Genomic DNA, 13,482 nt, shown 5'->3' with positions numbered 1-13,482 from the left:
TTCTATGCTGAAATAATCTTGCTTTCTAAGATTCTCATCAGTATCTTGCTCATGCATCTCTTACTTGGTCTCCTGTTCCCAGGTATTTAGTGTTTTCATTCTGACATATTCTCTGTCTTCATACCCTCCTCCAAATGGGCTCTCAATAATCTGAATTAGCCAAGATTATTAATCAAAGAAGACATGATGAGCCATAATGACTTGAGCTTGCTTAGTCTCATTCTTCCAAATAAGGGTTTTTAAAAACTTTAATTTCTTTTCCACAGTGATTAGTTTATGGAAATCAGGCCTAACTCAATCAGCACAATTATTTCCCTGGTCACAAGCAATGATTCAGAATAAGCATGATGCCAATTCAGAGTAATAAGATGAGGGTCCATTTCACTGGGGTTTTCTAGAAATCCGCACTATTGCTCTTCTGAGAAAGTCACCAGAAGCAAGATCCTCTCTTGCTTTGATAGAATTATGTACAGATACAATTCCAGGAACTGCTGGCAGCATTTTCTACTATGGGAGAATTCTGCTGGTGAAACATCCCACCACAGACAAGGGTAGAACTGAGAGGATAACAGATAAGTAGATCAAAGGCTATGTTTGAGCTACTCCTGAAGGATGCCTCTTCTGGAATTTTCAGTTACATAAGAAAAATAGAATTATTTTCTTTATATTGAATAAGTTTGCATGTAGGTCTTTATTGATGACAAAGATAACATCTTAACTGATGACGGACTTTTTTCACTTTTGAAGAAAATATTTCTAAAATGGATTACTTTCTTCCCAGCTTTCTTAAAAGTCAGTAACTATAAGGATCAAAATTCTTTTCCTTGACAACTAGGGAACATAATTATGATTGTTCATTATTGTTTTATTTTTAGAAAGCAGAAATATTACTACTTGAGTTTCCACTAATGGTCAAAGACACTGTAATTTTAAATGCAATCAATTCCTAAACCTTAGTTTTTAATATTAAAAAGAAATATTGGTAAACATACCATAATTAAGTCTAAATAAATATTGTTTTCCCATCACAAACAAAAATTTTGTTTGCTTTTCAAACAAAAATTTGACTTGTTCAAATCTAATTCTTGCTCAGTTCCTAAAAATCAAATATCATAAAATTGTTAATATTTGTGGAATACATTTATTCTCTCTTAAAACACTGATTCCTGTGAACTTTTTGAGAGACACTGCATAATTCAAATGCTGATCACTAAATGCCAAAAAAAACTGTAATTTTTAAATATTTTCTGTATCACACTAATAGCAGCAGAATGTGTAGTTCCAAAGATTATTAAAAACAAACAAAAACGGGGTGACATTCAGACTGTCCCAGAAAAGAAGACAATAAGAGCGTTCAAGGAATAATATAGATAGTACTCGCACTGAAAATCTGTATCATTAACTCATTCATACCTCATAATGAGTATATATGTGTGTGTCTTTCTGTGTGTAAGGGGATCTTTCATTACAGTAACACATGAGGACAGTAGGTACTGCCCCAAGACATGTAAGCATCATGATCAAAGTCCATTATAATAAACTCCAAAGACTGCCCAGTTTCTTCTGGTTTGTTGTGTTATATTAGATTTTTTTTAATAAGTGCTTATTGCTTGGAGCTTTTGAATCTTTTTATTATATGGAGGCTTTATTTCAACAGCCATTTTTGGAAGGACATTTACCTGCCTATCTAGAGCTAATCTGTTATCCTCTGACTACTCTGCCTTTTGTCTCTGTACTTTTACATCACTTCAAGGATGATATAATCTGAGAATGGTAAGAAAAGACAAAGAATCTCTTGCTCAAAGTGAGGGGCAAATAAAGAAGCTAACATTAAAATTCACTTTCAACTTATAGACATTTACCAGAAATAAGAATGATATATTTAGCTCATATAAAATTCAAAAATGTTACTTTATGGGATGAGGCTATAATTTCCTGAATTACACAAGAAAACTTTCTGAGGTAGGTTGACTGAATCTTTATAAGATTGTCATATTATTTATAGGTGATCATAGAGCTTCCTATCCTGATTTATATCACTAACATATTTATATTCTGTAATAAATACATATTAAAATCAGTCTATGTATATATTAAAGAAAAAATGTATGCTTAAAATCACAGCTCTGAAAAACAATCTGAAGGGTTTGAAGAGGTGGGGGGGTGGGAGGTTGGGGGAACCAGGTGGTGGGTATTAGAGAGGGCACAGATTGCATGGAGCACTGGGTGTGGTACAAAAACAATGAATACTGTTACGCTGAAAATAAATAAAAAAATGATTAAAAAATAAAAATTAAGCAACAAAAAAAAACTTAGTCTCAAATAGCATTTGTGGGTTTTATGGAATTAATTTTTTAGGGCAATCAGTTAAAATATCAAGATTGAATAGAGATTCATGTCAATGAGTCTAAGAGAAAAAAGCCTTTGATGAGGTTCAATTATTTTGTTATTTGGATGTTTTGGAGTGGACTAGATGGTTACAAAAATAAAAGACAAAAGGAAGAAATGGGTCTTATAAAAAAAAAGAATCACAGCTTTTCTACTTATCTTAATATGCAGTAATAACACTTTTAATGTGATTTAGCAAAATATCTACTTCGATGATTAACTTCCCTTCAAAAAGGGAGTCAAATTTTGACAAGCTTATATTGTGTACCCATTTGCTTTTGAGTAATAAAAACAAAAATGAAAAGAGAAACTGAGAGCATAAGGCATGCCTTTAGAAACTATAATATTTGTGCCATATAATGAAAAACAATAAACCAAACCTCTCTGGGCAAGAGAAAATATAGTCAGCACCATTTCCCATTTCAGTAAATGAAGATATTGAGTTTAATTATACATTTATGAAGAAAATATACACCTATAATATTTCCTTTTCAAAGCGTAGGAGGTTGGTTTTAATATCCCATCATCTCCCTTGAGTAGCTCCAACCAACATCCTTTATTACAAAGAACAATCTCTACATTGAAAATACATATTTGGGATATTTTCTGGTTTGGTTCATGTCATGAAACAGAGTATAGATCCCCATGAAGACATCTTGCATCTAGTAACAATAATTTGTTATAGCAGGAAAAAAATTTTGAAGTATTTTTAAAAATAACAAAAGCCTTACATTCACAGCTTCAGAAGCACCTCAAATGAACAAATAGGATTAAAGAATGTCATTACACTTGCTTTGCGAAATAGAAGACAATATTCCCATATTTTATCCAAATAATATGCCAACATTAAAGATACTTGGAAGACACTCAGATTTGCTCATTCAGATTAGAAATCATAGCCAGGTTTTTAAGCATTTAAAGAATTGTACCAGAAACCTATTAGCTCATGAATACAACATGACGTTGGAATTCAGGAAACTTAATTAAAGGCATTTGGTCTCTTCCTTTTTGGCTTATTTTATGTAAGGCTACTAAGCTATAATTTTTAGGCCATAGCTTAGAAAGATATCTCAAGAAAAACAAAATCATTCTGTATTTTATTCTGCCTTTCTATTTTATAGTTATAAAATGAATAGATTGTTTTAGTAGATTGTTTTCAGTTACCATGCTCTAAGAATCTTAATATCACAACAACTGGTACAAACATATTTATCAGTGACATTAAACATAATTGCAGATTCATATTTCACAAGTCATGTGTTAAAATAAATTAGCAGAATATAACTGTATTAGGCAAAGTGATTTTGGTTATCGACTCTAAATGTATCTAACATTAGCTGAAATGGTTAAAAATTAGACTTCGTTAAATGTTTTTCATCATTGAAGACACCACCATTAGCCTTTATTCACACCACTGCAGAACTGAGTTAAAATTTATAGTTATAAGTAAGGGCAAATATAACTATATTGTTAGAGTACAAACTATATAAGAATTACTAGCCTTGACTTCAAGACTTTATACAAATGCTGCCTTTGTCCACAATTTAGTCTCACTGCAACTTTCTCCACATACATAATGGGAATACATACTATATTATTTCTATTATTTTCTTTTTGGAATATTGCAATATCCAAATAATTTTATAAGATCTCTATTTCGACATTTTATAAGAAAAGGAAGAAATCCATACACATTTAAGAATAGTATTTTAAAAACCCTATACTAAAAATGTATCAATATTGCATATCCTATAATAATTAAAGATAAAGAAATCATTTTTTCTTAAACTAGGTGAGAAGAACAATGAAATAACTAATATTCCTTTCTTAAGGAAGCTCACAAGCAGAATTAGGTCATTTGCTAGTTGCCATGGTACCACATGCATAAGGTACTTTTGTTTTCCTGGTTGTACCATTCATACTTAGAGATTTTAAATTATAATATAGAGCATCTGCTATTCCAGAAGAAAAGTACTATTAATCCAATAATGTAATAGATAGCATCTTTCTTCTCCTACCCCAATGCTATATATTGACACTTGATTTTAAAACTCTTTTCTTTACAATTATAGTGTTTTTGTTTTGCTTAAAATGCAGTTATCAGTCATCATTTATTATGTATTATGGCAAAAATTATCAAGAAAATGCTAATAAAATATATTCAATCCAAAAATATATAAAAAATACAAGATGTTACATCAATTAAAAGTAGACCAGGGTCGCCTGGGTAGCTCAGTTGCTTAATCATCTGCCTTTGGCTCAGGACATGATCTCAGGGTGCTGGGATCAAGCCTCTCGTCAGACTCCCTGTTCAGCCAGGAGTCTGCTTCTCCCTCTACCTCTGCCCTTCTTCCCCTGACCACCGGCTTGTGCTTGCTCCCTTTCTTTCTCTCAAAATAAAAATAAAATCTTTTAAAAAAGTAGACCAAAGAAATGGTTAATAACTCATGTGAACTCTTTATGGATAATGGCAAAGAACTGAGGATCAGACATAAATGAAGAGAAAAAAGATGTTTTCAAATTCTAAATAAGTGGTTCAGAAGTTACTGTGGATGACCAGTTAATTGGGTAAATACACATTTTTTTCCTGAATGTTTAAGAATTATTATAAAATACACATAACATTAAATTTACCATCAAAAGTTTTTAAGTTATAGTTCAGTGCTATGAAATACATTCATAATGTGTAACCAGTACCAATATCCTTCTCTATAACTCTTATACCTTGTGTAAGTTACAAGATGTAAAAATGAAACTTTATATCCACTAAACAAAAATTCCCCCATTCCTACCCTAATCTCCATTGTATTTTCTTTCTCCTTGGTTTTGATTACTTTAAGTACATCATATTCATGGAATCACACCATATAGTAGTTGTCATTTTGTGATTGGCTTATTTCACTTAGCATGATGTCCTCAAGTTTCATCCATGTTGTAGCCAATGTCAGAATTTCCTTCCTTTTTAAGATTGAATGATATTCCATTGTATATTTATACCCCATTTTACTTAACCATTTATCCCCTCTATGGCCACATTTTAGCTATTGTGAATAATGCTGTTATCAACATGGATGTACAAATATGTTTCTAAGACTCCACTTTCAGTTCTGTGGAATTGGTAGATACTATGATAATATGATAATTCTTTTTTAAAATTTTTAAGGAACTGCCATTGTTTTCCACAATTGTACCATTTTATATCCCCACAGTGCACAAGGTTTTCAATTTCTCCACATCCTTGTCAACATTTGTTATCTTCTGTTTCATTTTCTTTAGTTTTGTTTTTAATTTTAGCCATCTTAATGGTGTGAAGCTGTGGGAGGATATGCTTTTGAACACTTCCTCTTTCTTATAATGTATCTTTTCCTATGGATCCCATAAAACATTCTGCCCTGGGGCTTTTGTCCTCTCCTTGTCACTCTTGATTCTCTGCATGAATATTGCCAAGGTAACATCATCATCATCATTTCATCAATGAAGAAAATGTTCTATAATCTGTGCTATCCCATGCAGTAGCCCCTGCCTGTACATGGTTACTAAACATGTGAATCGTGGCTAATGATATTGAGGAAATTAAATTCTAGTTACATTTCTTTTTTTTTTTTTTAGTTTAAAGCCACATGTGACAAGTGGTTATTACATCAGCTAACGCATTGGATTCTATTTCTTCCTGAGCTCCAACCTCATGTATCCAACTGCTCCTATAATATATTTGTCTAGATTCATTAAGTATTCAAAATTTCACATGTCCAAGGTTAGACTCTATCACTCTCTTCAGCCCAACTCCTAATTTTGTTAATTCAATAATATCAACTTCATCCAATGTGGAGGTATTCAAATTGTCCTTTACTCTTCACTCTGCTTCATGCCCCATATCCAGTAAACCATATATCCTGTTATTCAGACCTAAAAATGTCTCTCAAATCTGTCTTTTGTTATTCAAAATACATATAATCATTTCTTACACAATACCACCAACAATCTACTTTTTAGAGAACCCTCAAGGGAAGCTCATTGACATTAAGATAAAGTTAATATTTCTTAAATTCTTCAAATGTCACTTTTCTGGTGAATTCTTCAAATCTAGTCAGAAGCATGAACTCCATCATCTTTCTTCTCATAACTTGTTTATGTCACTATCACTTCTTATGTTAGGTTATGTTAAAATGATTTCCTTATCTGTTTAGTCCCTTGGACCTATTCTCATGTATGAATTGTTTTTATATTTCAAATGTTCTGCTTCATCCTAGAATGTTTAGATAACCAATAACAATTTATGAGCTAAATGTTGAAGATTTAGAAACCTAACTAGACAATTTCTAGCTAGAAAAGGAGAAATAAGCCTATTTCAAAACAAATCCATGGCGATTTTTATTCACTTATTAAAGGATTAAGCAGCTAGATTTATATTGGTATTTCATTCATGTGTAGTCTTTGGAGAAATCAGTTTGGTTTCTATGATAATTAAAAAAACAAATGCTATTTTTCAAGTTAATTATAGAAGATAAGAAAACATCTTCAACAGCAATGCAGTATGTGCTGCCCTTTGGTGACTTTATACTGTATCATCTGACTGTCATGAAGCAATGATGAATTATACCTTTTAGCATCAATATTGAGTCTCATTCATTACTTTCTTAGGTTCCATGCTTTATATCAAAAAGACAAATGCCAGGATAAATTCACACTTTATAAAAAAAAAATATTTTTAAAGAACTGCAGGACAGCATTGGAGAGCTACATACCAGGACTCATAGCTCCTATCCCATCTATGTGCAGTTTGTTTGTTTTCATTTTTTTAATTCGGGGAAAAAAAATTATTGATAAATTATTAACTTATTAATGCTTGGAAGCTGTAATTTAATTTTACATAAATTGTATTTGTGATCTATAACAGAGGTCCAGAATGCAAAGTACTCACTTGTAAAGGATAATAGATTACATTACATGATCATTTGTATTAGATGTATATGCTTCTTATATTTATTTAATTAGATAAAATAAATATGTGATTGTGTTATAATTCTGTGCATTGAATTCAAACTTTTGTTTGGAGAAATAAGGACTAGAATCTTCAATATTTCATTTAATACAGATTTTTTAAAATGTTTTATAAGTGGTATGATATCAGCAATTGTGTTCTATCATTTTCCAACACGTTTCTTACTTCACATCAAATTTTCAGAATTCACAGTGACAGAATTTATACCTAACTGGGTCTTTTCATTCAAAGTCCATTGGTATTTCTATAATATCTCACTTCTACATGAAATATGAGTGTACTAAATGCATGGTATACTATGATAATACCACTACTATTCTTACTGAAACAAAATATTTTAAAGGCTTTAATCTTTTACAAATTAAATTATGTATTCCATTTGTACACACTAACCTACCAGTGTATTCTCAGTGTTTAATTAATTAGTTTACTCATATGCTTTCATATCTAACTTATTCTTTTTTACTTTAAAGTGAAAACTAAATACAGAAGGTACAGGTAAGAGTCTATTTGAAGACATCAGCACTCTTAATTTTTAATGTGTTAATAATTATACTCAGTTACATCCATACTGCATTTCCAGGGAAAATATATATGTGATCTTTCAATCTCATAGAATCCTCACGAGGAAAGTCATTACTAGTGTACTCCTTTTTGGTGTAGACAATAAAATAGAGTTTTACTAAAGGAAAGAACAAGTTGGTAGCCAAGGTAATAAAATGTATGCTCCATATTTCCTAGTCATGTACCTAGTCAACCTCACCATATTTATATTTTTTTATTTTGTTGTTGATCAATGAAAATTTGACCTTAAAATAAAGTATTTATTAAGTACTTCTTTTTGTGATTCCCCAGTTTCTCCTACTGGAAAACTAAGATTGAACTACTGAAGCACAATTTCTTCCCTTGGCCTATGTCTCCAACATGAGGTGTTGCCATAGGTAAACATGATGATTGGGGAAACAGTATCAACATTAGATGAATATATTTGGTCATAAAAAGTATCAGAAGTCACTTACTTCTGCACTTTGGCATATTTTATTTCTTCATAGACAGAATTTTTTCTAATTTTTTTTCTAATTTTCTAATATTTCTAATTTAATGAGTTAATATCTGCTTACCTATGAAATAAATTTTAAAATAAATATAGAACCTGTGGTAATATCTGTGCACAAATTTGTGTATTTTCTCAAACAGTCTCTGACTTTCTGTGTTTCACACTAAGTACAGAACTCATTTTTATGTCCAGGCTATGTCCCATGTTCCTCTACTCCCTTCTTGCCCCATCCCTGCTTCCCGACATGCTCTTAGGAGTTGTGGAGTGCCAAAACATCGTGCAGCAAAAATCAGTATGTGTTTACACCTCTCATTATACACCTGATACCAATAGTGTCTCAAATTATTCATTCCACAAAAATCAATGAATTCCCTGATCCAGAGGAAAGCAGAAAGAAATGGGAAAAAATATTACTATTCCATTGCCCTAAAATCCTCTAATGCTTCACTTAAAAATAAGCAAGTTAAACCTAGACTTTGAGTATCCAGAATATTTGAATGAGCACACACATGCACACAAACACACTCTCAGCTAAATGGATGCAGAAGCATATACTCATTTAAATAGGTATATAGATACATATAGATATGTATTTTTATCTATCACTCTATCATCTTTACAAGTATTAAGAACATAGTTAATATTTTGAATACTAAGGAACTATTATGTGGGGGAGATGTCTATGTCGCTATATCCAAATACAAAGGGATATTAAAGAATGGGAACATTAAAATCTAAAATAAGGAAGTGAAATTAATTGCAAAGCAAAGAGGTATAAATGTAATTAGGATTCAGATATTTTGAGCTTAGGAGAATTTTAAGTAAAATGTGGTATAAACTCCTCTTATTTCAAATGTTCAGAAAAAATAAATTCACAGTTTTATTAAAAAGCTAGGGTAGACCTAAAATCCTAGTTTGTATTCTGAGTTCGTTCCAGTGCCACTTATTGAGTTCAGTTAATTATATCACATTTCCTGTTTCTGAAGGAGAAAAATAGCCTTGTAAAATTTCACTAAGAAGGTTTAAGAATGATTCAGTTCTTTCAACTAAGCATATATAAATATGGATTATTTTAAATGTGCTGAAATGCCAATATTCTCTATAAACTTTATTCCCAAAAAGGAGGTTATGACAGGTTAGACAAACTGTTGGTAAATGTAAAAATTCATATGATGTCCTATGATGTCAGAACATTAAATTTATTTACTCCATACTGTACAATTTAATTTTCTCCATATTATAAACACATAGCTAAGAATTTTGAATAAAAATATAGGAATGACCATCATAGTATAAAAACATCTATTATAAATGCAGTCTTTTCTTTTAAGGAGCCATTTTTCTTTTTTTGCAACTAAAAAGTACCACCACAAACAACCAAATATCTTAATTATTGAAACAAAACACTGAAGATACAGAAATTCAATGATACTGACCTTAATCGAAGGGTGTACTTGAGAGTACACTACAACTCTACTTTCAGATGAAGAAAAAAAAAAAATCTGTTTTATTAAGGATTGATTTTGAATACAAATCATGTTATTGCTCTGTATGATCTTGATTGAGTAGTGTATCATCCTTACTCCTTAGCAAAGTAATGGGAGGTACTTAAAATCCTTTCAAGCATATATTATAAATGAAAATATAAAATTTCTCTTGATTGGTTCTTTTCTTTTTCTCCAACTACCACCAAAACCCTCCCAAACTTTCCCAACCCTGCCCATGAATGCAGTTAACTCCTACCTTAGTAATGGTTTCATGAAGGTTGAAAAAAGGATCCATTTCTTCAATTTTTCTTGCACGGTTAGGGAAAAGGGCCTCAGAGAGAAAACTTGGACACTGCGGAAAATCAGAAAAGAAACATTTAAAACTCTTCATTGATTTTTTTGTTTCAAGTGCTTCTTGGATTTTCCTTAAAGATTCAAAACGGCTCTAAATTGCGTTAAGTTTTCTGTTGATTGTTGGCCTTCATTCTACTGATCTAATTAAACAATTGCAGACCACTTATATAAAAAATGAGTAGAACTCTATAACTCTTATTTTTATTTACAAAAGATTTTTTATTTAATTTAGAGGAGATAATTCTTTGCAGCCCTCCCTTTTCTCAAATGCAGGCTTATATGTAAAGCAAGATATCTTGATGACAAAACCTATATGTGAAACCCTTTCTCTGATTTATATATTGAATTTTATGCTCTAAGGCTGGTAGGATAGAATGTTTTTGATAAACATGATTACCATCTTAAAAAGCCTAGGCAAAAGTGTGTAGGACATTTTAAATATTGCAAAACTCACTTCAAAGTGATAGTAAGATATTTTGGGTAGATTGGTCTCATGGTTCCACATGCTTCCAAAAAAATGAGAGCATGCTGGCTCTATCAGATACTTGGTATTATGATGGTTGAAATCAGTCAGAGAAACATTTTTTTTTTAATCAGAAAAAAATTTAACTAGTCATTTTGTATTTGCATGTGTAAACAAATTTCAGGGTATAATAAGACACAGGATGCTGACAATGTTAGCATCTATTATGGTCTAAATATGCATGTTCATCTAAAATTCCTATATTGGAATCCTAATCTCCAAAGTAATCATGTTAGGAGATGGGGCATTTAGGAAGTGATTAGGTCATGAGGGATTCATCCTTGTAATTGGGATTAGTGCCCTTATAAAACAGGCCTCACAGAACTCCCTAGCACCTTCCTTTAGGTGAGGATACAACAAAAAGTTTGCAACCTGGAAAAGAGTCCTCACTCAGTCATGTTGGCACCCTGATCTTGGATTTCCTACCTCCAGAACTCTGAGAAATTACATTCTGTTGCTTTTTATGGCACTTAGTTTGTGATACTTTGATACAGTAGTCCAAAAGGACTAAAACCCTATCCAAAATAATGATCTTGTAGCTATCAACATTCTTAACACCCAATGAGATGATTATTACTTACCATATAAATATAGCTTTTACTTGAAAACCTGAAGTAACTAGGATTTGTCTAGAAAATAGAAGAATTGGGACAGGATGTATGTATATAGGTAGACTACTGAATGATAGATAATCTTTATGAAGGCTATCATAGGGAAGAAGGGGTCAAGCAAATCTAACCAGCAATGACTACAACAGGGTAATCAATTTAAATTGAATTCTATTAGAACTATCTAATAAATTGATTTATTAGAGCAATCCAGCACAGACTACTTTGGGATTATCAATCATGAGAATGAAAGAATAATGGAGTTAATGGACTCTGAAGTCATACCAACATATCAGGGGAGGACTAAACCCAGCATATTAGCAATTTCCTAGAAATTAAACAATGCTGTTATCAGGCACACTCTTAATCCCCTATTTTGAACAAAACTGTGATCAAACAAAAGTAATTTAGCTGTTTGCTTCAGTACATACCCACTTTTGGATGATAAAACCAAATACCAACAGCTTATTTATAAACACATGTTTTGTGTTCCTCTCCTCATTTTGCCCTCCAACCTAAAACTAATATGTCAGAAACTCTGCCCAGTTCTAACCAGTACTCCACTTTTTAAGCTTTACCATAAAACCACACAACCAGGCTAAAATGTTATAAATATCTTTCCCTAATTTCCCCATTTGGAGAGTCTACTAAGACTCAGTGTTATGGGTTGAATAATTCATATATTCCAGTTCTAACCTTCACTATTTCAGAATCTGATCTTATTTGGAAATAGGTCATTGCAGATGTAGCTACCTAATCTAGAATGAGGTTATACTGGAGTGAGTGGGGCCCTAATACAGTATGACTGGTGTCCTTCAAAAAGAGAAATTTGGAGATAGATGTGCAGCACAGGGAGAAAACCATGTGAACACAAGAGCAGAGATTGGAGTGATGAGTCTACAAGCAAAAGGAACATCAAAACTTGCCAGAAAATCACCGGAAGCTAGGTAAGAGGCTTGGGACAGATTTTTTTGTCACACACCTCAGAAGAAACCACCTCTAATACCACACTGAACAATAGATGTCTGCATCCCCAATCTGTGGTGCTTTGTTATGGCAGCCCTAGAAAACCAATACGCTCAGTCAGGATGCTATTCTTCCTCACGACAATAGGTCTCATAAACTTAATTTTTTTTTTTTTTAATCAGTAAGGTTTTTTGGAGACATTTTGGGCAGTCAACATAGAAATACATTAAAAATTTGGTTTTCCCACTTAATAATTATGTCATCTTAAACATCTTAATCTCCAAAGGATTAGTTACCACATCTGAAAAACTTAAATAGCATCTACTTCACAGAGATGTTGTGAACTGTCCAATGCCTGCCACACAGGACATCCTATATTAATGGCATTGATGATAAGGCTCATAGTAATAAATATCATAACAATGCTGGTAAGGGTGGTGGTAAGGTGGTGGTAATTTCAGTAGGATGCTGAATTAAAGGAAATCCAAAGACTGCTCTAGGATCCTATGAAAGACAGGGTATAGTTTGTATTTAGATACGCTTGTTTTTCTAAAGAGACATATGTTTTAATCAACTTAATAAAAGAATGGCAAGAATAATTAGTGGCATTCATTTTCATTTAATAATTTAAGCCTGAAGTCCTTAAGAAGTTTGTTTCACCAGTGGTTTTAAAAGAACTTCTTGACATACTTTTATTTTATTAGTTTACTCAGCAAAACAAAACTTCATAAATAGTGCTAAGGTAAAATATCAGCCTGCCTCAGATTGAACGATACCATGAAAGATAAACAGGGAGTTATAATTAATGAGGTTTTTATTGAACTTTCAATTATTTAGTAGTAGTACATGTTAATTTAAATTATCCATATGAGCCTTTTCTCCTGTGTAATCCCTTTCTTTCTCTTATTCCTTCATGTATCTCTTGCCATACCATTCTTTGTTTCTAGTGCCTCATTTATTTAATTATTTTAAAAAACACTCATGTGACCTTTCTATATGTTATTTACTACATTAAGTGCAGGACACGATCCTTAATCTCATGGAGCTTAATCTAATGGGAATCAAACACACAATACATCAAATATTACTGTCTTTGA

At 31.9% G+C, this 13,482-nt stretch overlaps 1 protein-coding gene across 2 annotated transcripts in view; it reads right to left on the bottom strand.

Annotated features, from left to right (window-relative positions):
• The window catches only part of NAALADL2 (N-acetylated alpha-linked acidic dipeptidase like 2), a 936,574-nt gene that overhangs the window by 153,526 nt on the left and 769,566 nt on the right, over positions 1-13,482 (bottom strand). For both annotated transcript variants that reach the window (XM_032842372.1, XM_032842373.1), the window contains exon 11: positions 10,191-10,286. In XM_032842372.1, coding sequence (XP_032698263.1) covers positions 10,191-10,286 — 96 coding nt within the window. The remainder of the gene's footprint in view (positions 1-10,190; positions 10,287-13,482) is intronic.

Source organism: Lontra canadensis, unplaced genomic scaffold, assembly GCF_010015895.1.
Source record: "Lontra canadensis isolate GAN:19392208 unplaced genomic scaffold, GSC_riverotter_1.0 scaffold129, whole genome shotgun sequence".
Classification (NCBI taxonomy): Eukaryota; Metazoa; Chordata; class Mammalia; order Carnivora; family Mustelidae; genus Lontra; species Lontra canadensis.
This window is presented reverse-complemented; position numbering and strand designations above follow the sequence as displayed.